The following is a 27,471-nucleotide window of genomic DNA, read 5'->3' as shown; positions in this document are numbered from 1 at the left end:
TATATTTGGCTCTTTGTTGTGTTGGTAAATTTGCACAGGTTTTGATTCCTATTTGCTTATTTCCATACCATGGCCTTTTCCCACATAGATGCTTTCTTGTGTTAATTTTTAGGCAACTAGGGAAAGTTTTCTAGCCCGCAATTTAATTATGCTTCAAGTAATTAAATAAAATGGAATTTTATCTTTGGTCCTCAATTCGGCTTCAAATTGGAGGGAAAATTATTAGTTTCAAAAATTCAAAATTTGCCTAGGTCGGCTTGCCTCCAAGAGGCACCTTTTCACATTGGAAATGAAGTATAAATAACCATTGGTATGATCTCCAAAATGGTAGTTCGATGGTTCTAAGATTTTGAATGGGTTTGAGGTTCTTTGGGCTACTCTCTCGCAGGGTTACTCTTCTACATATGCTATAGGACTATACTTTGATTATAGGACTTGTATGTATTAATTCTCTCATGGTCCACTTTCATGTTAGCTCACTCTCGGTCTGCATTTGTATTGTCACTCGCATGGTTTGTTTTCAGTGGTTCCTCTGACCCTATTTCATAATCTCTCCAACTCGCATTATTTTTATTAATGACATCGTTTTCATTTATAGCATGGACTTATTAAACTATGATTCACTGCAATTGCTCTATGATGGCTCGATTCAAGCATCTATACATAATCTCAGGGATATATGGTATCAATGTTACGACTTCTACGTAGTGCAGTGTTACAGTGAAGCAATGATATCTCGGTAAACAAATCTGACAATGTCTTAACTCGTGTCGTGCTCCAATATGGCTCATAGCTTGTTTCCAATGGCATCAGTATGCACTGCCATCTGCGATTCTTCTCTGTGTTTGACATCGATTCACAGTGGCTTAGATATATGGCATCTCTGTCTCACAATATAATCACACGAATGGCTATAGTATGACATTCACACCAGTCATCGCACCTCTGTTTTGGAAATTGCACCCTTGTTATAGATGGTATGGTTCTTTGATCAATCTCTATGATGTATTATATAATTGATCTTAGTCTCATGCTCCAGCAGTTGGCTTGGTTATATACAAAGTTACGCTCTAGCAGAGGCACGGTCCCACATGTGGAAGTCGGCTGGTCTCAATGTTTTTTTTGCTACAGTGGTTTTGGCACTTATATATATAGTCTTGGTATTGCACTTATATACAATGGTTTCGACACTTATATACAGGGTCTTGATTGAGCATTAATCAATCACACTATATCTCTACAATATTCTCAGTTCCTTTGTTCATAGTTCCTTTGGGTATAATATCTTTGCAATATGGTTAGTTCTCTTTATGTTTGGTAGTTGGCATCATCTCCTTGTATATATGGCACCACAATTGTATGCATTGTATGCATGGCTTCATGAGGATCATGTCATCATTCTCATCACAAGCTCTATATTGGTATTACAGTCTTGGTATGTGTATCTTGCTAATGAGCCTAGTCTTGCATCTCTCAACAATATTTTGTGGCATCTCCAAGAGAAGCCCTAATGCAGAAATGTGATAGTGGTAGTATGATATATGTATGACATCTGATATATCTATGGCATCATTACAACCCAAAACCAATGATGATACTTGTATGTTGCAACCTTAAGGGCAAATTATTGATGATAGTATTGCATGGCTGTATTGGTGATGCAACTTGTTCACAAACGAAGTTGTGAACAAGTCCTGGGTACTCTGTTGACATTTGTTTGTCTTTTATTGAACTTTCAATGACAATCTAATAGAAGAAGAATTGATTGAGGGTTTCCCCCCTTGAGTTTTCCCCCTGGTGGGGTTTTGCTGTAGTCTCTGACCAATCTCGGTGTCTCTTTGTGATGCTTTTTCTTCTTGTGTTCCTTTATATTTCGTTGCTATGCTAATATTGTTCTTTTTGCATAATTGCTAATGATGTTATGATGCTGTGGGGTGAATTCAATGTAAAAGATGTAATGTAATTATCTAAAGCAAAGTACAAGTTCTAATATAGCCCTAAGAGAAAATTAGCATCTGGCACGTGTATATGAACCTGTGTAAGTAGATTTGTAATGGTCATCTGGAATAATCTCTCCCATTGTAGCCAACTCATCTCTCACTTACATGATCTTGGTAAGGTATGAGGTCATTGTGTCAGTTTTAGTCATCTTGGTGTTTCTTAGTTTCTCACGTAACACCATCTTCTTGTTTTCATTAGTGCTCTAGTAAACTTTTATAATAGAATCCCACATCTCGTAAGCAAATTTTATCCTTGACACATGAGGTATAAGGTTGTCTTTAATCGCATCAAGAAGGATTCTCTTAGCCTTCACATTGCGCTTGTTAAAGTCTGACAACTGAAGAGGATCAATAGCTGGTAGTATTACCTTCTTGAAAGTATCCCACAACCCAAACTCCTCAAGCAGCAAAATTATCCTCTCCTTTCGTGGGCCAAAATTTTCAGCCCCACTCAACCTATCCTCCATGAAGAGGATCAATGGCTGGCAGTATTGCCTTCTTGACAGTATCCCACAACCCAAACTCCTCAAGCAGTAAAACTATCCTCTCCTTTCATGGGCCAAAATTTTCAGCCCCACTCAACCTATCCTCCACCCTCAAATTGGTAGCTATTTGACCCTCTTAACCAACACAATTATCCAACACTAAAAATGTGTAAACAATCTCCCTCTCAACCACCAAATATGTAATGTATCAAGGCTAGAATTTCCTGATGTTACCCAACAAAATTTAAAAAAAAATTGAGAACTTTTAGCAAACTGTTAGTGGAAAAACTTCTTCAAACTTTCGTTAAACACTTGGCAAGAAAGATAATGATATTCTCATGCAAGAAGACATAGAGGGAAAATCTCGAACTTTATTAATTTACATTTACAATGCCAATTCAATTTGGAACCTGGGATCTCGCTCCAACAACCTAACTTGCCCCTCAAGATAACTTAATATGGCAATTTGGACAACTCAGCCCCTTCAAGAAATTAGTCTGGGCTTCACAGTACACAGAGCTCAGTCCTTCAACATAATGCAAAATTCAACCTCCTAATGAAATATTCTCGACCTTCTAATTAAGACTATTATTTTGGCTACTGACTAATGCAATCGACCTCCTCAACAAACTGAAGTTTTGCCTCCCAAGATGATCAGATCTCTTGCCCAAAAAATGATAAATTTGGCCTCCAAATATGCAAGGGAATTCAGGCATATGACTGAATAAATTCAACCTCTAAAGCTCGGCTATTTTAGATATGTAATTCGACCATAGGAGAAGGAATTCAACTCTCCCAAGGACAAATCTCAGCCATCAAGTAATGAAAATAACCCTCATAAATTGTCCTCCTAAATAATGATTTGGATCTCTGAAATTAGCAATAGAACTCGGTCCTCAACGAAGAGAAACTCGACATATTAAATAAGGTAGATTCAGCCTCCAAGGTAAGGATCTCGGCCTTTGATAAAGTTGTGGATTCAGCCTGCTAGAGGAATAGATCTTGGCCCTTAAAACAATATAAACTCGGTCTTCTTAATGAAGAAGAAATTAGCCTCCAAAATAGAAGAGAACTCGGCCTCTCAATGTAGAATAAACTCAACCCTCTGACAATAAGCAAGATAAACTTGACCTCCTGGGAAATAATTCAAACACCAACAATTGTTCTTTGACAAATAGATTTCTCTTTGGCAACTTGAGAATCAATTGAAAAATCACTTGCAATGAAGATCAAATGAGAAATCTGAGTGATTTCCCGCAATGACAACTAGGGTGGCAATGATGTCCACCAAAATTGGTTGATTACCAGCTAGGGTGGAATGCTGTCCACCAAAACTTGTGTGAGAGTCTTGCTTGAAACCCTCGAGATCGACTTCCCTGAGCCAAATCCAAGCACAAGAAAATAATCAACAAAATAGAATAATGAGGAATGATTTTCTTTCCCTTTTTATAAGTAGATCTTCTCCAATCTTCTAGAACTCTGATTTTCATTATTTTATTGTGAAGCCACTTATTTCCTACAAGTGACTTTTGCCCCTTTTTATTAATAATAATTTGCTCCTTCTATTATTATTAATAATAATATGAAAGAGAATTGGGCAAAACTCCTTAGTCCCCTTAGCATTTCCCCCTTTTGCTAGCCTAAATGAGACAACTAGACAAGTGGGAATGATATCGTTGTGCTCAAGTAGTTGGGGACATTACAATCCTCCCTGCCCAAGATTGCTTTCTAAAGCAATCCAATCCTGTATTCCCGAGCCCCAAATGTGCCTAAAGAATACTCCAAAATCATTGTTATATTCTACCATTTTGCGAGGCTTTCTGCCTTCTCTTCTTAGGATAGCAACAACATCTTCCACTCCCAAAATAACCTTGTCAGATTCATTCTCATCCTCCTCATTATCACTTTCATTGATATCTCCATCTTCATTACTTCCACCATCTTCATCATCACTAGCTTCTACCCATCCAGTTTTTGAAGCTTGTATGGTGCATTTCCACTTATCTCCTCTTAGGATAGCAACAACATCTTCCACTTCCAAAATACCCCTGTCAGATTCATTCTCGTCCTCCTCATTATCACTTTCAGCGATATCTCCGTCTTCATCATCACTAGCATCTACCCATTCAGTTTTTGAACCCTGTTTGATGCATTTCCACGCATCAAGTTTGTTGAGATCAAGAGTGTAAAGATCATCCAAAGTAAATTCCTGATCTCCAATTTCCATAATGCTACCATATAAATAGACCTCATCTTGGTAAACAAAAAATTGGGAAACCCATGCTCGAGCCATAAGCTTCTAGGCTTTGGCTTGGTTTCTTGACACTTAAAATGTCATACAAATCATTGTAATGTACCTTTCGCCTAAGAGCTACAGTAGTCGGTTGTTTGTTGTAATGAAGTTTGGTCCTTTGAAGACACTTCTGCAAAATTGCCTCCATCTTGCATGCATAACTCCAAATACACCTTGAGAAAACCAACTTTTCCATTTCACGCTTCAACCCAACAACTGCTTGATGCACCATTTTGATCTCACATGCATCTCTATCCTGAACTTTCCAGATTTGCCATCCAGAAAAATAAAATTCAACACATTTGTATTGACTTTGTTTAGCTGCCATAAGGATGCCTACAAGCCTTAATTAGACCGTAAAAGTCCTTTTTCACTTCCTAAACATGCCAGACAAAGACTTACTCTTGGTGTGAGAAAGGAAATTTCTTAATTGTACAGCCAATTTTTATTCCATTCCCCCAATCAATCTCTAACTATGCTCAATAATAGTTTTATCCCACACCTTCCAAAATTCGTTGCCCATATAGAAATCTCCTAGTAAATTTGTGGTAAGTTTTCAAAAATAGTTGTACCAATGAATTTTTTAGGGCCGTCATCCTTTGGATCATAACATTTTGCTTTGTGAGAAACATTGTCATCTTTCTTTTCTATAACACTTCCCCAATCTTCCTCTCGATCAAACCTTTCTTTCGATTCATTCACAAGCATCTGCAAATGAATTGTTGTATGTGAAAATTTCTAACCCGAAATTATACTGCAACAACTGATTTATTTCACCTACTTATTCTTCACAATAAGTTTACGAAATCCCTTCAACAAACATTGAAATAAATTCTACTGCAGTTATCACATAATTATACAGAGAAAAATACATGCACAAGAACCAATCACATCAAAACAGTTGTTTTTGGACAATTGTCCTCGGAAAAACCCAATATGGGAAAATCGGTACAGTAGATGAGGGTTTTATTAATCTTCAGCAACTATCTCTTTACAAGGAATGATCTTACAGAGAAACTGAGAGAAAACACCTGAGACTTTCCCTTGAGACTTTCCCCTGGAAACTTTCTAACACCTTGGAGACCCTTCTCCCACTTCAGCGTTACCTTTGCATCTCTGCGTGGTTCTGTGTCCCTCTGTGTCAGCCTGCGTGAGAGTTGTGTCTCCCCTGGACTGCGTCTCCCTTTGCGTTGTCTCTCAGTACCCCTGCATCACCTCCTCCTCAGTCACTCACTGCTGCTGATGCCCTCCTCGTCTTCCATCCTGCAACTCTCCCCCTGAAATCGATCTCCTTCTCTTTGAGAATTGATTTTCCTTGGGATACTGAGTATCTGCCGGTGTGTCTCCAAATGATCCTCAAGTCTTCTCTTATACTTTTTTTGTTGATGAATCAATGGCCGAGATTAAGTCTCTAATCAATGGCTAAGATTAAAACATACTTTGTCCTCATCTCTTAGAAGCTTCTCACCCTTATCGTTTTTTTTCTCTGTAAATACTAACTTCTATTAACTGAAAGGCAAAATATTTTTACATATGATCGAGGCGTAACAGCTCTCGTCAAAACAGAACAGCCCCATTAAAGATATGAGCTGGTGAAACCAGTTACAAAGTGCAGGAGACCAGAAATCAGACAAAGAGAGAGACATGCCTTGCCGTGAAGGAGAACTGAGCCAACACAGAGATACAAAAGATTTTGCAACCCAGTACATAAAGAGTTATCAAATTCCACCTGGGAGCCAAAAAAACGATAGGACATTTGCATGTAAGCCTGACCATAAGCCTGAAACCGAAGCCGATACAAAAAGGAACAGTCCCAATTGGCGTTACTTCTTCTCTGCTGGTGCATTGTTCTTCTTCTCAGCCCGTTCAGTGTCTCCAGTCTTCAGTCCTTCACTTCCGCTTAAATCACTGTCAGTAATAGCTATGGCGTGCTCCGCCTCGCCCTGAGTTCGGTCCTCGGCTGCAGGTCCTATGTTTTCGGTTGGAGGAGGATTTTTAAGAAAAGCCTCCTGCTCATTTTTCTCTTTTTCCAAATTCTTCATGCCATCTTGGCCCGAGGAGTTCTCACTGCTTGGAGAGGGGACAGGGGCGATGCAGGCCAAGGGGGAGACAAGGTTTTCCTCTTCCGAGAGTATAAGGGTAATGTGGGCGGTGACCAGGGGTCTGTGCAAATTGCTCTGAAATTTGAAGTGCGTTGTTTGAAAAGCACTGTTCGGGATGGGTTTCCTGCCAGAGCCACCAGAGGGTCCAGCTTCATGGACAGGGGAGGGATGGAGTGTATCTGGCGCTGTTTCCATGGCAAAACCAACTGGAGGTTGCAGACGGGTGTCACGACGACCCTCAGAGTGTTGTCGCTTGCCTGAATGCACCATGATGACAGTATGAAGGTGGGATTCAAAAGGGTTATGAGTGGGATGACTATCAGGACAGGGTCGGGTAAGGCAGGAGGGTTTCTCGCCAGAGCTAGCGACCGATAGCACCGTATAACAGAGCGTATGGACCACTATGAGAATTGCAAACAATAACAGAGAGCGAGAATCAAGAACAGGGGCGAGATTACCTTTGGGAAGGATGGCTTTGAGCCCACAGCAATGCACCAGACTTAAACCAGCACCCACAACTCCCGCAGACCCAATTCTATCACCGCGCGACAAAGCCCAAAGCTTGATGAATAAGTCTTGGATCGGCATGATTATAACCTGAGGCATAATGCATCGATCAACGCAGATCTTAATTGCAAAACCACCACCCGAGCTCGCATTAATATCCATACCATGCTCACATGGGGTTATGTCCTGGGAGGCCACGCTGCTCCGCAGCTGGCAGTACTGGGCATTAAACTCATGCATGGAAAACTGTGGGATTCGTAATGACACCCGAATCCGGGAGGAGTTTCCTTATCTCAGACATTTCCTTCTGCACCAGATTATTGAAGTCGAGGAGTTGAGAATTAGAGATGAAGTTTGCTGGTGATCTGACGTGTAGATGCTGCCCACAATCAACTCCCATATTAGCCAAGAGGTCTGTAGCTTTGTTCCCTTCTCTTCGTATGTGTTTTAAGGATATCGCTCTGTGGGAAGTAAACCAGCGCTCAATATGCAGTAGCCGTTGAGTCATTCTCCAACTGTTACTGATCTTGGATGAAGGGGATCCCTGTAGAATTTTTGAGACCATTTGGATGAGGATTTGAGAGTCTCCCTCTATTAGAAGAGGGAAGAGATTTCTATCTTGCGCTAGAAGTAGCCCTTGCCAAAGACCTTCTAACTCGGCTAAGTTATTGGTGTCCCACCCTTGTGAGCCCAAGAAGGTTATGATATTAGCTCCTTTATGATCTCTGAAGATCCCTCCAAACCCAGAAATCCCTGGGTTACCCTTTGATCCACCATCAAAATTGAGTTTATACATGTTTCTGGGAGGAGGTTGCCATTTCACCGTTGAGGGGTCTCTTGGAGGTTTTGTTCCTTTGATCATCTGTTCTAGCTTTCTTTTAAAGTTCCAGTTGTTCCATATTGATTGTTCCTGAGGGAGAGATGGGAGATCCTCTTGGTACCATGTTTTTAGAGATAAGGTTTCTTCAATATTTTGAGTAATGACTTTCCATATATCATCCAGGGGTCTGGCTTGGTTTTTGAAGATTCTACCATTTCTCTCCTTCCATATGGCCCATGTTACAAAGCCTGGGATGAGCTTCCAGAGAGAGTTCAAAATTTTGCTTTGAAAGGGGTGAGGGTCCCAGTTTCGTATTGTAGCTATTATGTCTCCATTAGCACCTCCATCTTTTTGGCAGCGGAAGTTTATTTTTTGCCATAGCTTGTTGGCCAACGGATAGTAATACATAAGGTGTTCAATGGTTTCCTCTTCTTTTTTGCAGTTGAAGCATATGGAGGGTCCATTGAAATTTCTTTTTCTCAGATTATCCCATGTGAGAATCCTTTTATGACAGAGGAGCCATAGAAATGTAGATACTTTCGGCCAGATGGAAGGATCCCTATTTTGCTCCAGAGCGGATCGAGCCGTATTTGATCTTTGACAAGAATATTATATGCTTCTCTAGTGGAATAGATTCCTCTTTCTTCATATCCCCATCTGAGAATGTCTTTCTCCTCAGAGTACTGTATTTTCCTGTTTGTTAATTATGTGTCCAGAGTTTGCTGGTCTTGCCTCGTCCCCTGTGCTATGATTTGAGTCGCTTTGAGCCATTTTCTGTATTCTTGCTGAGAGGTATTGCGCCAAAAGTTGCTTACCGTGCGCTGGGGACGCAAGTCCTGCTCCAGAGGAGCATTAGGAGGGAAAAGGTCCCTGAGTTTAGGCATCTGTTGCCAAGAATCGTCCCAAAATTTGGCTTGATCACCATTCTTCACTTCCCAAAAACTGTGCTGCTGTATGAGGTTCTTGTGCTGTTTTGCTGAGTTCCATATGATTGAACCGTTACTAGTCTCTGATATTCTGATGAGTTCCTCCCTTGGACAATTTCCCACATACTTGGCTATCCATAAAAGGGCCCAAGGGGTGGGAGGGCCCGAAAGCCATTTCCACCAGATTCGAGCTCCCATGATAGCATTGCTGTGAGTGGGGTCTCTTAATCCCGTACCACCTCCTTTCTTTGGAAGACAGGCTGTCTCCCATTTGACAAGAGCCCATTTGCGATGGAGTCCGCTGCTGCCCCAGAGAAATGCTCTTTGAATAGATTTGAGTTCTTTGAGTACCCATTTGGGAGCCGCAAGGATAGAAAAGAGGTATAAGGGCATGGCTTGAAGGACAGCTTTAATCAGAACAAGACGGCTAGCCATGTTGAGAGATCTGTGCGTCCAAGAGGAGAGTCGCACTTCCAGATTATCTAGGAGGGTTCTCCACGAAGAGTGCTTTAAGCCAGAGACTATGAGCGGAGCTCCTAGATAAGAGGAGGGGAGTTTGGCAGGGGAGAAGCTTAGAATGCGTAAGATGGCTGATTGGGTAACAGAGGGAGTATGAAAGAAGAAGATTTGAGATTTGGAGTGATTTATTGAGGCGCCAGAGGCTTCTGAAAAGTCGGTTAGAAGAGTTTTAAGTTGTCTGGCTTCTTGGACTGATGGATGCCCATAAAGCATGTTATCGTCAACAAATTGTTGATGGGTAAAAACAGGGGAGTTGTGAAAAGAAAGGCCTCTGAGGCGGGCAGCTTGCTGAGCATGTTTAATACTTCGCCCTAGTCCTTCCGCCATAATGATGAACAGGAAAGGGGAGAGGGGATCGCCTTGCCTAATACCACGGGTAGGGTGAAAGGTTTCGGAGGGTATACCATTAATTAGAACAGAGAAGAAGGAGGATGAGATGAGGCTCATAATCCATCAGACCCAGGAAGCATCAAAACCAAATGCTAGAAGAGTCTTTTCAATATACTTCCAACTTAGGCTGTCAAAAGCTTTAGAAAGATAAAGTTTGAGTAGCATACCTGGCTTCTTGGAGATCTTCAAAGAATGAATTATTTCATGGGTAAGGATGATCCCATCTGTGATCTGCCTTCCTTCAACATATCCAGACTGTTCAGGCGAGATAATGAGAGGCAGCAGGAGCTTGAGTTTAGAGGCTATAATTTTAGAGACAATCTTGTAGATTATATTGCAGAGGGCTATCGGCCTGTACTTGTCTGACTTACAAGGCTTCTCCACCTTGGGTATCAAAGCTATGAAAGTAGCGTTTATCCCTGGAAACATCCATCGGAGAGAGCGAGACTCTTCCACCACCTGCCATACCTCATTCTTAATTAGGTCCCAGAAGTTATGGAAAAAGTTGGAGGTGAATCCATCCGGTCCTGGGGCTTTGCCGACTTTTAATTGTCGCACTGCTATTTCCACTTCTTGAAGATCAACAGGCTTGAGGAGCATTTGATTATGATCTGCTGAAATAAGTTTGGGGATGTTGTCTGTTATTTTTTTAATGGCCTGAGATCAGTCTATGTTTGGTTCTTTGTGCACAGTGTTACTTGGGAGCGGGAGCGGGAGCGACCATTTTCAGAAGCTCCCGGTTTGGGAGCGAATCCCGGAGCGATTTTTTAAAAATATATATATTTTTTATATTTTTTAATTTTTGATACATATATGTCAACAAAAACATGTAGAATGATGAAATAGACATAAAAAACATAAAAAAAACATAAATTGATCATTGAACCATATCACATCAATCATCTAGAAATTATAATCGTCATCAACCTTAGTAAAATAATAAATTAAAATAACATTCAATTCAATAACATTTATCATCATTGATCACCAAAGTAACAAGTTGTACTTGTAAGCCAAGTTTAACCATTACAAGAAGTAATATCGAAGATATTTCTAAGTCCTAACTTCTAACTGTTAACATGATATGAAATGTTAAAAATTTATAAAATGAAACATGAATAATGAGATGAAATGAAACAACTTTAGTCTTTCACAAAGCATCATATTCATAATTCACAATCATTACCAATGAGTTATAATTGCCAAGGCCCAACTTCAAACTTCAAATTTTCATTGTCACAGTGATATAATGTTTACAAAAAATATCATAATGTCATAATGATATGAAAGAGTCAAGAGTCAAGAGTCAAGGACTCAAAACTCAACACTGAACAGTTATGAAAACTAAAGTGACAAGTCTAATAGAAACTAAAAAAGACAAGTAAACTGTAAATCTACAAGTGGCCCTTGCCACGAGAGTCTCCAGGAGTATAAGTAGGTCGTGGCGGTCTTCTAGGAGTCTCCCGCCCAGACCGACGACCAGAACTAGAGCCTCCACGCGAGGGTGTCGATGGAGGTGGCGACAGCAATGGAACAAGACTCGGGCCCCGAGAACTGCTACTGGATGGTGGAGGTGGAGGTGGCATGGCTGCTGCAGCTGCTTCAGCTTCATCCCGTACAAGCTCATCTTCTAGTTCTTCCATATGTACAATGCCATCCTCCAAATTGTCGTCCTCAGGGTGATTGTCCCAAATTTTATATGTGGGATCTTCATTAGCCCGATCACAGTAATGGCTCAACAACCTCAAATTGTAGTGCACATAAACCAAGCTTTCTGCTCGGTTTTCGTTGAGCCTGTTTCTTTTCACATTATGTATATAACTGTAGGTGCTCCAACACCTCTCTGCAGAAGAAGAATTTACAACCTGTGCAAGAACTTTCAATGCCAATTTTCGCAAAAGTCCGTCGCCGCCATATGTTTCCCACCATGTGAGAGAATCAAATTTATCTTTGTCGTCCATTGCATGGAAGTTACCATACAAACCACTGCCAGTGAAGTATCTGCCTATTTCAAGGCGCACAGCTGCACATTCCTCCCTGTCAGGCACCAACTTTTCTAATGCATCCAGATATCCTTTAGTTACCTCTCGATCTAAATGGGGTTTGGTCCTAACACCACCCCCTGCTGCAGGTTTGCCCAACCAAGAATCTGAGTAGTATTTTGGCGTAAGGATATACGCCAAGCAATGTAGTGGAAGGTTAAGCCTTTTCCACCGTTCACACACACAATCGTGAATCAGATTGTACAAGTCGGGATCTCTGTTATTAACAATGTCTTTTATTTCCCCCAACATGGTATCCATTTGCTCATACACCTCGCCAATCACTGGTTTGTCTGTATCTGCAAACCGAATCATGTTATAAATTGGCTTGGTGAAATCCAATACCTGTCTCACAGTTGTCCAAAACTGCCCATCAAGAGCGGCCTCCTCCACCGTTTCAAAACCTGCAATGTCAGCTACATTTGTAGCCCTTTCCTTTAACACCTGCCAATTTGGACTTGACACCATGCTAGCTAAACCCTCTCTTACCTTCAAAAGGCGCCTGAAGGTGAGGTAATAGCTACCAAATCTAGTCCTCGCAATCTTCAGCAACTCCAATCTCGAGTGACTGCGGAAAAGGCCATGGGTATTGCTATGATTTGTAATAAATTTTATCATTTTTTTTCCTTTCTTGTACAAATCACCAATCCATTGGTATTGTTCATTTTTGTTTTTGACAATATCATGCAACAGAAGGTTCAATGTGTGAACCAAACATCCAGACCAAAATATGTTCGGGCATCTATCCTCAATAATTGCTCTCGCTGCCTTACAATTAGGAGCATTATCAGTGATGACTTGGATGACATTGTATGGGCCAATACGCTCAATTGTTTCAAGCAATGCTTCTGCAATGTTGATAGCGGTCTTGAACTTGTCTGAGTAATCATGTGCAGCTAGAAAAATGGGACCACTTCGGGACACAGCAAGAACACTTATCAATGGCTTGCCTTTTACATTTGTCCATCCATCAGATACAATGGACACCCCATTGTCAGTCCAAGAACTTGTCATTTTATTCAAAGAATGTGATATTTTTGCTTTTTCATGATCAAGGCCAACAGTTCTTGCCTTGTCATACCCAGGGCTCTTGTATCCTTTAGGGGCATCATTTATGGCAGAAACCATTTCGTGCCAATAAGGTGAGCGTAGAACATTGAATGGTATCCCATTTGCATAGAGGAACCTGTAAATTTTTGAATCCACATCATTCCTACACCCCTCATCAAGGAAATCTGATATGGTTCTACGGCGTAAAGATGATGACCCTGAGCCTCCATGTCCATATCCACTGCCTTGGGAGGATGCTGAAGGAGTTCTTTGTGAGCTTTCAAAGAAACCCCTTGATCTTTTTGCTTTGTATTGGGCGTCCTCCTCTTCCTTTATGTATTTGGCTCTATCTGCTGTTGACACCGCGTCGCAAGTTCTGATTCCTATTTGGTTCTCTCCATCCCATGCCCTTTTCCCGCAAAGGTGTCTTCTCAAACGGGTGTATGAGCCTGTGTAATCAGTGTTGCAATGGGGGCAATGAAATTTAGTGGTTCCACCCCCTCTCCCTGTTTCAGCCCTCTGAACATATTTCCACAATGGAGTTTGGTCTTGTTTAGTTTTTTGACCCTCATGTTCACCCTCCTCCACATCCTCCTCACTGGGGTTTTCACCTATTTGACTTCCTCCGGCTTCTTCATCCACCTCTTCAGTTTCAGGCCCCCTCCGTTTCCTACTCTCCACCACCATAATAACCAGAAAAGGGACCAGGAAGAGGAAAATGCCAATAAAAATCCCCAGGTCCATTGTGTTTGATGTTTGTAGGGTTTGAGTCTTGAATCTGCAAATTAATTTAGTTTATTGGGATTAATTCATTTAATTTATTAATTTAATTTAAATTAATGATCTTTAAACTCAAACAGGTAAATTAAACTAAACAAACTAACTACCTAACCAACTAAACTAACTAAATGATTAAGTTACTTACCTCTGCAAGCTTGCTCCTCGCTCCTTGGCACTTGCTCCTCGCTCCTCAGCTCTGGCTCCTTGCTCCTCAGCTCTTGCTCCTTGCTCCTTTGCTCTTCCTCAGCTCTCAAGCTCAAGCTCAATCTCATTGAAATGATTTTTTTTTGGCCCATTGGGCTTATAAACCAAAAAAAATTAGTTAATTTTTTTTGTTTTTTCGGGTCCGGCGGAATTTTTTTCCGCCGAACCGCTCCCGGATTTTTAAAATTCGCTCCCGGAGCGTTTTTTAATGCCCGGGAGCGATCAGGGAGCGATCGCTCCCCGATCGCTCCCGGGCATTAAAAAGCGCTCCGGGAGCGCGCTCCCGAAAATCGCTCCTGTCCGGGAGCGATTTGGGGAGCGCGCTCCCGACCCGCTCCCGAAAATCGCTCCCGTCCGGGAGCGATTTGGGGAGCGCGCTCCCGACCCGCTCCCGAGCCGCTCCCGCCCGGAGCGCGCTTCGGGAGCGGGTTCGAGGGGGGGGGGGGGGCGCTCCCCCGCAACACTGTTTGTGCATGTGCTTGAAATAATTTAAGAGTTCAACCTCTATCTCTTCATGCTTTTCCATTCTGATGCCTTGCTCGTTTTGAATATGAGTGATATTGTTGTGCATCCTGCGCTGGATTGTGGTACTGTGGAAGAATTTGGTGTTTTTCTCATCATCTTTGAGCCACTTGATTCTTGATTTTTGCCTCCACAACGTTTCTTCCTGCTTTTCCTTTTCGGCTAGTTGCAGTTCCAGGGTTTTCTCCTGTTCTGCCAGGTCCTCTGATCTGCCGAGAGAGATGATCTTCTGCTGTAGCTGCCTCATTTCCAATTCTATATTGGCTTTTCCTTGAAAGATGTTGCCAAATGAGGTATGATTCCAGTGCTTGATCTTACCTTTTAGGTGCTTAAGTTTTTGTTGGAATTGAAACATTTTGGAGCTTGGCGGAGGATGGAAGTTTTTCCATTCTGTGTTGATCAGTTCGTGAAAGCCTGGATGGGTCATCCAGAAGGATTCAAGGCGGAAAGGCCTGCGGGTGTTGTTTCCGGGTCTAGACCAGTGAAGTGAAATGGGCAAGTGATCAGAACCTGTGAAGGGCAGAATGGATGCCGTAAAATCACCTCCCAGATGAATGGCATTGTTAGAGAGGAGAAACCTGTCCAATCAAGAAGCGATTTGCTGGCTCCCAGCTTGTCTGTTGTTCCAAGTGAAAACTCCATTATTAGAAGGGATGTCAAAAAGCCAGTTGTTTTGGATGAAATCCCTCAACAACGATCCTTCATGAGAACTTCTGCATCTGCCTCCTCTTCTTTCATCCAGTCTTGTGATCATGTTAAAATCACCTCCTGCGATCCATAATGGATGAGGTCTGTTTTGGTTAAGAGCCGAGATGGAGTTTAGGATCTCCTCTTTTCGATGTGTTTCCTGTGGGAAATAAACATTGGTTAAAAGTCCATGTTGGTTTGTACCTATAATATGAAAAGTTGCTTGAAGAAAGTTCCTTTGTGCATGAAAGTTGTTGAGCGTCATTGCTCTGGAATCCCATATAATGGCTATTCCTCCTGAGGCGCCATCTGCATCAACTGCTATGTTATGACTTCCAGACCAGAATTTAGCGGCAAGTCTATCAAGTGCAGTGGAATCACACTTTGTCTCTTGCAAGAATAGTACTTGAGGGTTTTCTTGCTTTAACATGTTTTTGAGGATTCGGGTTTTCCTTGGGCCGTTAAGCCCTCTTATATTCCAAGAGATTAACTTCATTGAGAAAGAGTGTTTTCAGGACGATAATAATTAGTTAGCTTGGCATACCTGCCCGATTCCACTAAGATTTGCCCTACCTTGATTGTTCTTTGGAGAATGGTTTTCCTTCCTCGCTTTTTGATATCTTTGGCAATAAAACGTCCATCCCAAGGGCCTCCTGTCTGTATACCTAGAGATTTCTGCCTTTGTGCTCGAGATAAGACTTCTTCCAGGTTCTTAAGCTGTCCCACTGGAATATTGTCGAAGTTATTTGTGGTGCAGGCTTTTTCGAGACCGGGAAGGTCCAGATCCCCAATGTCTATTGTTTCTGTTTCTTCCTCCATAAATTGAGAGTAATCTTGTTCTTCCATTGGTTCCTCTTCTGAGCGAGCATTTGGGTTTGGGTTCTCCAGTTGCATGGCTTGAGTATTCCATACGATTTCTTTCTGTTTGTCTGAGGTCGAAGCCTCCTTACCTTGATTACCTGCTGGTGACATTGTGGATTTTCCCCCTTTTGACTGTTCTTCGTTCATGGGTTCTGGCTCAGGCACATTCGTTTGTGTTTCCGACTGGTTAGCAAGGGCCCCAAAACTGTTGCTTGTGGATGGCCCTGGCGGGCTGGTTTGGCAGCCTTTGGTTTTGGTGCATGTTTCTTGTGTGCTCTCCGACGGTTCGAAACCTTGATGAATCCATTTGCTTCAGATGTCTCCTGCTCCGATGCCGAGGTGGGTTTCTGAGTTAAAGGGCAGTCCCTGTATAAATGCCCGAGGGCATGAAATCTTCGACATCGAAAGGGCACATGTTCATAGTCAATAGCTTGTAACCATTCAATATCAAAGTGAGCAATGCTTACCGCATCTGGAAGAGCCTAATTGAGATTCATGTAAACGCAGATTCTAGCATAAGAGGTGTATTTGCATGTTTTCGTTTCCTCTGCCGTTTTGACAAACTCACCTAGGGTGTTTCCGATCGCCTTCAGGGAATCTTCCTCCCAATATTCCACAGGGAGTGAGTATAGACGTATCCACACCGGTGCACAACTAAGGTCCTCCTTATCTGGGTTGAATCTCTCCACCCATCCTTTGAGAAACAGTCCAGCCGCATTGAAGAAGTAAGGTCCACCGTCCAGAACCCTATTTCTGTCCTCCAGGCAATTGAAGATAGCTGTAAAAAAACCTTTCGGCCCCAGCTGCAGGGTGATGTGCCCCTTGGGATGCCATTTCGCATTTATCTAGCTTCTTAAAGCCCTTTCGGTTGGCCACAGACCAATGAACTTCCCTATTAGAGCGTGGTCTTTCATAAACTGGATTCTCGCATCAATTCGATGTCCCGGCAGTTCAACCCTTGGGCGAACCGCTGCTACTGGTTTGCATGTAGCAGAATGAACTTCTGGTGACTTTTCCCCTTGTTTTACTCGTTGACTTTCTAGATCATAATTTTCCCCATTCTGATCTATGGCTCCCTTCCCTGCCGTATTCTCGATCTTTTCATTGTCGCCTTGTGGGGGAGGTTCATCACCCCCCCTGACCGGTGCTCCATGAGGGTGTGTACCCTTAGTCCGTGAAGGAGAAGGACCTGAACCCGTCAGTGTATGCAGAGAGCAGCAGAAGAAATGCAGAGCCTGCCGTCGCTGCAGGTGTTCAAACCCTAGAAGCGCCTCCGTCCGCCGAGCTCCCCCCCCATCCGAAATTTTCCAAGGATATCTCTCACCCTTATTGTTATTAATACCCATTAATATTTTTATTTTCCTAAGTTTAGACTTAGGAACCTATTAAAAATATTAATTATTTTAATAACTCCTCATCTGGGTAGAATTTCTCCAAACAATTTCTAGGTCTTGGAGATCTCATGTGCCTTAGCCTCTCCACCAAATCTCAAGGCTAAAGCACATTTGATGCTACCCAAAATCAACACTGTAAAGTGTTCTAAGATCCTTTGAGCATTTTGGAGGATTTTCCTGTCAAGAGCATTTGGAGTTGACAATGCTTCTCCCTTGGATAACGTGACAATGTTAGCAAATTCCTTGATCTCCTGGATTGATAAATCTAGAATTGTGACCAATGGTATTTTGTTCCAATTCAATAAGATGTTTTTCTAAGCCTCTTGCATTGGCATCAATGCACATGAATAGCTTTTGATAGGCTCGCTTAATGCTTTTGACCTCCAAATTAGAAAATCCACGACAATGAAGACCCTCCAGATTCAATTTGCAAATTTTTGCTTGATCTCGAGCTACCATTGTGTACATATGGACATCAAGTGTAACCAAAAAGCCTTCAATAGTGAATGTAAAGGATCTTAGGTGGCAAAATCGCTGAACAACAGCTCCACCAGTATGGACATGATTCTCTACCACCACATGGCCACCCAATAATGTACCATTTGCAAAAATATTGTGGTTCCCACTTTGCTATCATGAGCAATATGTGTAATATTCCTAATGGAAATTTACAATGATACACAAGCAAACATAGCAAAAACACATAGAAAATTACGCAAACCATAAGAACACGTTTTAAAGCCAAAAACTGGTTGAGCCATTTTATTAATAAATCATGAAGTACAATAGGTGCCTGGAAAGTATGCACTTGGGCTTGCCCTAGGTAAGCTAGCTAAGCCCAAGTGATGAATATGAGATCTCCAAGGGTGCTAGCTGGTTCTCCTTGGCTCTGCGCTGAAATGCCCAGAAAGTGTGTTGTTGGCTGTGTAGAATGGTTGCTAGGGCCTCCCCCAATGCTTTGAAAATTCCGGGAATTTAACCTCGAGCTCTCCACCAATAACCCACAAAAACCCATGAAGGAATTGGCCAAATGTTGACCTCGGAATTTCGGCCCAAATTTCCCCTAGCTTCTCTCGCTGCTAGCTGAATTGGAACTCCTATTCGACTCCTCAAATCTGCCTAGAAAATTTTGCCAAATTATTTTTGAGGTCTTTATCAGAAACCCAAAAAAACCTGAAAAGGGTTTGTCGTAGTTTTGACGCTCCAAAATTGACCCCAAATGCTTGGCCCCTCCTCCACAAGCAAAGGATGTAACTTGCAACAAATCTGGTGTTTGTTGCTCCTCCAGAGTCCAAAGTGCTGGAAAATTCCCCAAAATAGTTTCAAACTCCAAGCAAGGGCTCTCGCAGACGACTCCTCAAATCTCAGGCCCAAACATTTTTCACTCCGCAACTCTGTGCCTCCTCTAAGCACTATGCAACCCTTGCACTGCTGCTAGTGTCTCCTCCCCACAAACTGGCACTCCCGCTAGTGTCTCCTCCCCACAAACTCACACTCCCGCTAGTGTCTCCTCCCCACAAACTCGCACTCCCACTACTGGAACAATCAGAACTGGATGAAACTCCCTCCTTGGGTTGGCACTCGAAGTCCACCGAAGCAAGGGTTAAGGTCTCCGCCTAGAGACACTTGTGTGCTAAACGACACTTGCAGATTTGGCTTCAGCTCAAGCGTGCTATGTCAAAGACAAGATTTATGAATAGATGAATGAATCCCCAAAATGAGTGCCTCTTGCACTATTTATAAAGAGCCTTCAAGATTCCCATGTGGGCCCAGCTCGACCTCTCCCCCACCAACTTTGCTCCAATGAGAGTGTACTCCACATGTGGGCCGTAATTCTCCATGGGGTGGCCCCCATGCTCCACTAGAGCCACAATATTTCCCTTCCTTCCTAATGTTTGGGCCCCCACTTAATCCCAAAATTCATGTGGGACTTCTAAACCCACATCTCCTAAGTGCAAACATGAAATAAGACAAAATTGGACAAGATTGATATTTCCCTTAGCATTATTGCTAAGTGGGAATATCACTATATGACAGGAGCCAATAATAAGATTATTGTCATCATTGACCGTCCGATCCATTGGCTTGGATGATCTATGAATGCTAGGATGTTTCCTGATGTCATTGTTGTCTTAAATATATAGGAAGCAGTCATCACCATCTCTGTATTTCTGATCTTGACATTTTACTCCATCCGCTGCATGGTACCCAATAAAATTGTTGTTTCCAATAACAGTACATCATGGTAGATTTAGAACCAACAACTGCACTAGTGAGTAATACACATCCTCATCCTAACTCAGCGTTTCCACTTATATGACAGCCAGGATGCCATACAATGATTTCCAAGCTTTGTTGCTGGATCCACAGTACAAAATGGCCCAATAATGACGCCTTTGCCTAAAATAGCATCCTTGATTATATGTGCATTCAAGTTATGATACAACATGCATAATTACAACTCTTCTGCCCCCATTAACCTTTTATCAAGTTGTATATTTCCTATCAGTGGAGCCCTGAGCAGAGATTTCTGCCATCTGTCTTGGTATTCAAAAACAATTTGGAGAGAAATCTTTCAAAGGAATTTCCTTCAAAGACTCTTGAATTCTTGCAGCCTTCTCCGCAAAATGTGTTTCATTAGCACATCAACTTCTCAGATGAAGCATTACCCATCGATCATTTGGTTGCAAGGCAGACTTATATCTACTCATTAACGTTTACTTAGGAATGTCTCAAGGAAATATTTTTCTGAAAGCAATCAACGAGTGCTTTGTAAGCTGGGATTGCAATTGTGGCAGCCCGGGGTGGATGTTCCAAGCTATTCCCAGACTCCCTGTTGTTTGAAGAATTACATGCTACTAAAGAGTTTATGTTCCCATATTCAATCTGAACTAGGAATTTGCCCCAAGCGCTTCTGACCATTCCATCATAGCAGATCGTCAGATCACGTAGGAAGGCCATTAGAGTCTTAAAAACTGTTCCCAATTCTTTCATTCCCATCTTCTGACAGAAAAGTCCTTCTCTGGATGAGATACTATGAAATTATGAATAAAGGCCTTGCAGGGATTTAATCCGAAAACATAGGATGATTTAACGTGTCCACAAACTTCAGCCGAATCCCATGTAGCTTTCTCAGTAGTCACCATTTTCATGGCCATATTGACCTCTGCATAAGTATTGTATCCAAGCAGTTTAGATTTCTCTAATCAAAGTCTCAAAATCTGATCGATAATGGGAGTGTCATTCAACTTCCCAGTAGAGGCATGAGCATGATAGAGCTCCTTACAAAGACTGCGATTACATGCATTCTGAGAGACTGGCAGGTAGCCTGGAGCATCTAACGTAATAATCACAAGCCCATTCTTGGCTGTTGCCCCTTCATAACCCTGCAAGCAATATATAGAAGCTAACATAGCTAGAATGATAATTTAATTTATAGGATCCTCTCCATATTATAGTGCCTGAAAGGCTGATCTGGAGTGTAGAAATTTGGTTTGTCAGAAAGAGCAATCACAGCCATGAATCCCTACTAAACCTACTTTCATGGACGTACTTAGTTGCACGCTTTGTATCTTCAAAAACATAACATGCATGAAGGTCCATGCTGGTGTCAATAAAATGCTGAATAGGGTCTGATATAAGGCATGCCTGTAGTTTAGAAACAAACCCAGTGAAGTGTGGATAATCAGGTAGTCTTATGTTTCCCTCGTGCGTACCCGGTTGCAGGACATGTTGCAAGAAGCTGTCAAGAAACAATTCAACCCCAAAATTATTGATAGGATTACCAAAAAATACAGGGGATAAATCAACAGAATGAATTTTAGCTACATCCTTAAGTGGAAGGAGTCCTCTAATCAACTCAACTTTGTCCTCAAGCTGCTTATATAGATCAGATGTGGAGTCACCAAATGGAACAATTTTTGCAGATGCTTCTTTATTCCCATGTTTTGAATCTTTTTGGAATAAATGAGCATTCTTGCTAGGTATATGACACAATCCAATGAATCTTTCACCTGACCCTATAGGCTTGCTACCTAGTTAGGTAGCAGGCCCAAACTCCTGCACAATTTGATCAAGTAATTCCAGAGGTTATAGTGCCAGATGTCCATTCTGTTCATGAAAGTAAACATATGAAGCTTCCTCATCCTGCATATCTCAAAAGGTTTTTTAGTTTGTGGTTCTAGATCCTTTCCTGCATCCATTAGCATCATTGCATTATCTGCCACTAGTAGCATCCTAATTGTATCCTCTCCAAAATCCTGATGTCCAGGAGTTTCAGAAAGTGTTATTTGGAAACCTTTTGTCTCAAACACCACAGCAGTTCACGTGATTGAGATACCTTGTTGCTTTTTTAATTCCATCCAATATGGTGTAGCGTGGTGTGCTGCTCTTCGAGCCTCCACTTACGAATGTCTCCCCCATGAAGCAGTAACTTTTATGTCTTGATCTAAGTCACCGTGTTTGGCGAACTTTATTGAGGAAGTTTGAAGTTCGCTGAACTTCATCCCACACCAAATTTGTTCGATCTTGTTTGATTATTTTCCGTGGACATCAATGTGTTTAATCGTAATTCTGAGGTCTGAATAAATAACCTCTGTCAACATTGACTTCAGTCCCTTTTATATTTGGTTCTAGATCGTTTATTGCGATTATATTGACTTCAGGCCCTTTTATAATTGGTCCTAGATCGTTTAGTGCGATTATATTGACTTCAGTCCCTTTTATATTTGGTCCTAGATCATTTGATAAGTTATGTGCTTGTTTTTTATGCAGAATCTAAGTTGGGTGTCTCACACATAATTTAAGTTGGCCATTCTCTGTGTTACATGTTATTGGTGTTGAAATTAATGTTACTGTTGTCAAATTTAATGCCATGTTGAATACTTGAATTTAATTTTATGAAATTATATATATTTTGTAAACTCTAGTATGTTGAATTTAATGCCGAATTTTATGGCCAAAATTTTAACTGTTGAATTTTATTCAAACTTCGAAGTTCCCGAACTTAAACACGAACACGAATGCGGTGACTTAGGTCTTGATAATGCAAAATCAGGTCACCAGATACAAATTCCAGTAAGCTGGTCTTTATTTTTATGCTGGCCCTTCCTCCTAGTGAACACTTCTCGGGCAGCATTGGTGCCATTTTATGACCAAACTTGCCATCGATCTCCCCAATTTGCATTGAATTTCTATAATTAGTATCCAAGGGGACATATACCCTATCTGTGTCTTGCTTATCTTCCACATATGCAATTTCTCCCAGTTCATCCTAGAAGGTTTGATCATGGCTTTGTCCTTCAATCTTTATCTTGCATGTGTCTGCAACATGGGTGTTAGTATCTTGTCCAATAGCAGTGCCCTTAAGGCTAATTCCTTGGGTTTCTATTGCTGTCTTATCATCTTCTGATCTGCAATCTTTTTTCTTCTTGGCAGCCTTTGATGATACCCATGCTTCCATGTGCTCTGTCACCTTCAAGAAAACTTTGTTATAGTCTTCAAATTTTTGTAAGAATTCTACAAACAGTTTCTCTCGCTGACTCAGAGGCATTTTTTCCTGCTGATTCTAGTTCTGGAATTCTCTTTTTTTATATCACCTTGATTTAGACCTACAGCTGGCCAAAATTATGCTCTGATACCACAGTAATGTACCAGAGCTAGAATTAGCTAATGCTATCCAACAAAATTTTAAAATTTTTTCTTTGAGGAATTTTAGCAAACAGTTAGTGGACAAACTTCTTCCAACTTTCGTCAAACACTTGGCAAGCATCACTCAAAAATATATAGAGGGGAAATGTCACACTTTATTAATTTACTTGGAAGAATTTACAATGTCAATTCAATTTAGAGCTTGGGATCTCACTCCAACAACCTGACTTGGCCTTTAAGAGAACTTGATCTGGCAATTTGGACAACTCGACCCCTTCAATAAATAAGTCTAGGCTCCACAATACACCGAGCTCGTTCTTTCAAGATAATGCTGAATTCAACTTACTAATGAAATAGGCTTGGCCTTCCGAATGTGAGTATTAATTCGAATGAGACTATTAATTAGGCCACTGCAGATGCATATTTGGGCTGAATGCAAGGACTGTTTTATTGAGTTTAAGCATACTACCCACACTCCTGCATTTTATGCACATGCCTGATCTCTCTAACATTGTCCTCTTGGAAAATTTGCTTTCCATATTCATCATTGCTGAATACTCTAACAGGGTACCCCTTTGCATGTAGAATACTCTGCTTTTTTGTCAAGTAGTTTGATAGATTCAACTTCTTAGGGTTCTTTCTAGCAATAAAATTCCTTGAAATTTGAGGAAAGGAATGATGGCTTTAATTATGGTGACTTTTTCCATCAATGCAGCAAATTTTGTTTTTATTTATTTTTCTTCATAAAAATATCAGCCTCTACATTGTAGAGTAATTCATACTTTTATCTAGCAGGAATATGAAAGAAAGTTACATGAGTTAAAGGACAGTCTGCAAGATATTGAACACTCTCATGTGTGTCCATTTCAAGTGAGTATTATATTTTCTATTATCTCACATTATGGTTTTAGTTTTCTTGAAATGGAATATTCATAGCATTTTTGTTCTGAAATGGGGTGTCACATTGTTATATAATATGGAAATAGTCTGATGTTTGTGGACATCTTTAGTGCTGGTGTGAAACAGATAAAGCAGCATATCTTCTTCGCCAATATTTCTTCTGTAATCTGCATGACCGAATAAGCACTCGGCCGTTTCTTAATACGATTGAAAAGAAGTGGCTGGCATTCCAGGTATAGGCAATATTGTGCAACATCTTGCAGTAGTTTCATCTGTTTTCCTTAATTGTATTCTGTGAATCTAGATTCTAGGACATAGTTCACCGAGGAAATACTGCAGGCTAGTAGTATTTTCCAGGTTAACTTTTCTCTTATGTTCTTGCCAAACCTGATCACTGACACAATTTCTGATTATGTAGATGCTATATGCTTTGAAGCAGAGCCATGAGCATGGTGTTTGTCACGGTGAATCCCTTTGATCTACAGATTCTGTTTTGTAATATCTTAAAATCTTAGGATGCTGTACCTTATAAAAATGCAAGTTCATGGTTTTTACAGGTGATATAAAATGTGAAAATGTACTTGTGACCTCTTGGAGTTGGTTGTACCTTGCCGACTATGCATCTTTCAAGCCAACATATATACCTGATGATGATCCATCGGACTTCTCTTTTTTCTTTGACACTGGAGGAAGACGCCGTTGTTATCTTGCACCAGAGGTTGGTTGAAGTAATATTTTTTTATCTTTAATGTTTTTTTCTTGGCATCCTCTTTCAATATTGGATGGTAGACTCCTATTTATACTGCAATGTTATTGAAAATTTTCTTCGGAAGTGTATGTTAAATCAATATGTAATTTGAAATAATATCCCTCTTGAGACAACAACTATGGTGACTGTCTAAAAATATGGAGGTGCTATGCGTCTCCTCTCTTGACATCTCATCTTGCATTATTATCACCTTCTCCTTTTTCAATCATTTTTGTCACAATGTCTGAGATGTTTTTACAAGCTGGAGGGCTGCCTGATCCATCTCTCTTGGACTGTGTGAAGAGTTGGGATATGAGATTGAGACTGTAGCACTGACTGTCTTGACGTCCAAACCTGAAGGAGGGAGGAAGAAGCAGATAATATGTTGGTTATTCCTTGGGATGCTCGACACCCTCTGAAATAGGCTCCCTGACAGTTTAGCTGATGGTTTTTGCATTTGTACTGTTGATTTTGCAGTTTCTATCTATTCTTGCGTATCTTGTTTCCTTGTATTTCTGCTGAAGCTACCGTAAAATGTTTTAGTTAGTTGCATTTTTCGGTTGCCATTTAGTTTGCTGATTTCATGATTATGGTAGTTTCAGGAGACTGCACAATCTCAGTTACCATCATTTGTTTCTAATGATAAAAGGTCTTCAATCATTCCGAGGAGGATTTTTTTCTAGTGTTGCAGACCTGGACTCGACAATAAGTTGGCTGGGGTCTAAATTGTTGCCTTTAAACTTGATTAAAAAATTGGCAAATAATAAGTACATTTTAACTCAAAATGTTGGAGGTTTTGTGAGAAGCCTCACAAGACTAGAGCCAGACCAAGATGCAATAATGGGGTCGAGGCCACTGTCACCTCAGCACCTATATCACATGGTTCGGGTTCAAATTTGAGTTTGACAACGAGTTCGATTTGAATTCAAATTTTCTGGTGAGGTTTGTATGAGCTTTGCCATTAGATTCGTTTATATACATATTACAAATTTTCAAATAATATATATATATATATGTGTGTGTGTGTGTGTGTGTTTTTCCTTGAACAAATTTGTAAGTATTTCATTAGCTAAATGATATAAGTTACATTCTGTGCATACATGCCGGTGCATATACATGCTACTAACAGACTAACTATAACTGGACAAAAACTGGCCACTGCCAAGAAAATAAGACTAGTTTGCTAGAATATATAGATTTTAAGGTGAACCTTTCAAAATCTGTTTACATTGTTCCATGTGAGACAGCTGTCAACAAAAAAATAAATACATAGTGATTTGGAGCCCTCTGCTCCTTGAACGTCCGACAAGATCAAAAAACTGCTGCTGTAAAAATGAGAAATCTGCTATGATGACTAAGAATCTGCATCCAAAACCGGCACATGAGCTTGATCCATGAGGGGTCTGTGATAGAAATTGTAGAGCTTGCCATTCATGGATTCCTGGAAGTGCCACTGCCCAATTGCAAAGTGAATGGCTTCCTTAGAAAGGTAGTCTGTTCGTTCATTTCTTTCCATGAAAATATGTTGACAGGAGAAAAAATCAAAAGGGTTGATAATTCTCAATACTTCACTTACTAAAGTAATGAGGATTTGGTTTCTGCAACAGCACACCCCTTTGACCCACTTAATTTTCTGCTGGGAATCTCCAAAGATTTGAATACTGTTACATCCTATCTCTTTTGCAAAAAGGAGGACCAACTTGAGAGCCATCAACTCTGCGAAATTGGTTGTACTGTTACCCAATCCCATCTTAATTTCATAAGAATGATTTGGATTAAGGTAGAGAAATCCTCCCACTCCACATGATTGATTATGCTCTTGTGAGGCCCCGTCGAAAAATGTCCAAGGTTTTGTTCTATTAGGACGCTCTTCAACTATTACCTTGGGATTTTTAGCAGTGTTGCGAACATCGTGATTAAACTGTGATAAAATCGGGCTGGTTTTTACAGCGATTTTTCCCTTGATGAAAACATTGTGATTTAATCATAAAAAGCGCAATTTAATCACGAGTCGATAGGAAAAAATCGTGGGTCTGTGCACAGGCATGTTTATATTGTATAATTTCATTGGTTTTTCTTATCTCATTTTGCAAACAAAGATCAAGTTAGAGAGTAGAGGAGCAAGAGAATGAATCCACTAAGCCCAAAGAGGAGAAAACCATTGATATTTAGGATCCCACTCAAAGAAACTCAGATTGTGGGCCAACTTTCCTCAATAGGCTGCGGATTTGCAGGCATGGGCATCAAATTCGGCCTTGTTTTTCCTTGGGTCTAAGTCACCCATTTATTTTCCATGATTTTGCTAGGGCGGGGAGTGCGTTTTTTGCCATTATTGTTTCATTGAGTGGAGAGGGTTTTTTATTGTCAAAATGCTGATTCTATTTTTTTTTAATTCTTCTTGTGCCCTAGGTTCAGTCTTACATTAAAGAATTCAATAAACATGCCAAGACATTTGGACTCAATATGGGAATATGGTGAACCTGATGGGGGGTTCGATATACAAAATTTGAGTTGCAAGTTGTGTGGGAAGCATATGACAGGGGGAATATTTCGGTTAAAATACCACCTTGGACAAATTCGGGAACATGACGT

General features: G+C 40.9%; 1 protein-coding gene across 1 annotated transcript in view; it reads left to right on the top strand.

Annotated features, from left to right (window-relative positions):
* The window catches only part of LOC149252564 (serine/threonine-protein kinase VPS15-like), a 133,294-nt gene that overhangs the window by 25,485 nt on the left and 80,338 nt on the right, over positions 1–27,471 (top strand). Inside the window, 4 exon segments of the mRNA XM_089459744.1 lie at positions 24,027–24,101; positions 24,242–24,364; positions 24,550–24,595; positions 24,689–24,849. Of these exon segments, the coding sequence (XP_089315870.1) occupies positions 24,027–24,101; positions 24,242–24,364; positions 24,550–24,595; positions 24,689–24,849 (405 nt within the window).

The sequence above is a fragment of the Pinus tabuliformis genome, chromosome 7 (assembly GCF_031772625.1).
Source record: "Pinus tabuliformis cultivar Carrire ecotype Pingquan chromosome 7, CPIR1, whole genome shotgun sequence".
Taxonomy (NCBI): domain Eukaryota; kingdom Viridiplantae; phylum Streptophyta; class Pinopsida; order Pinales; family Pinaceae; genus Pinus; species Pinus tabuliformis.
This window is presented reverse-complemented; position numbering and strand designations above follow the sequence as displayed.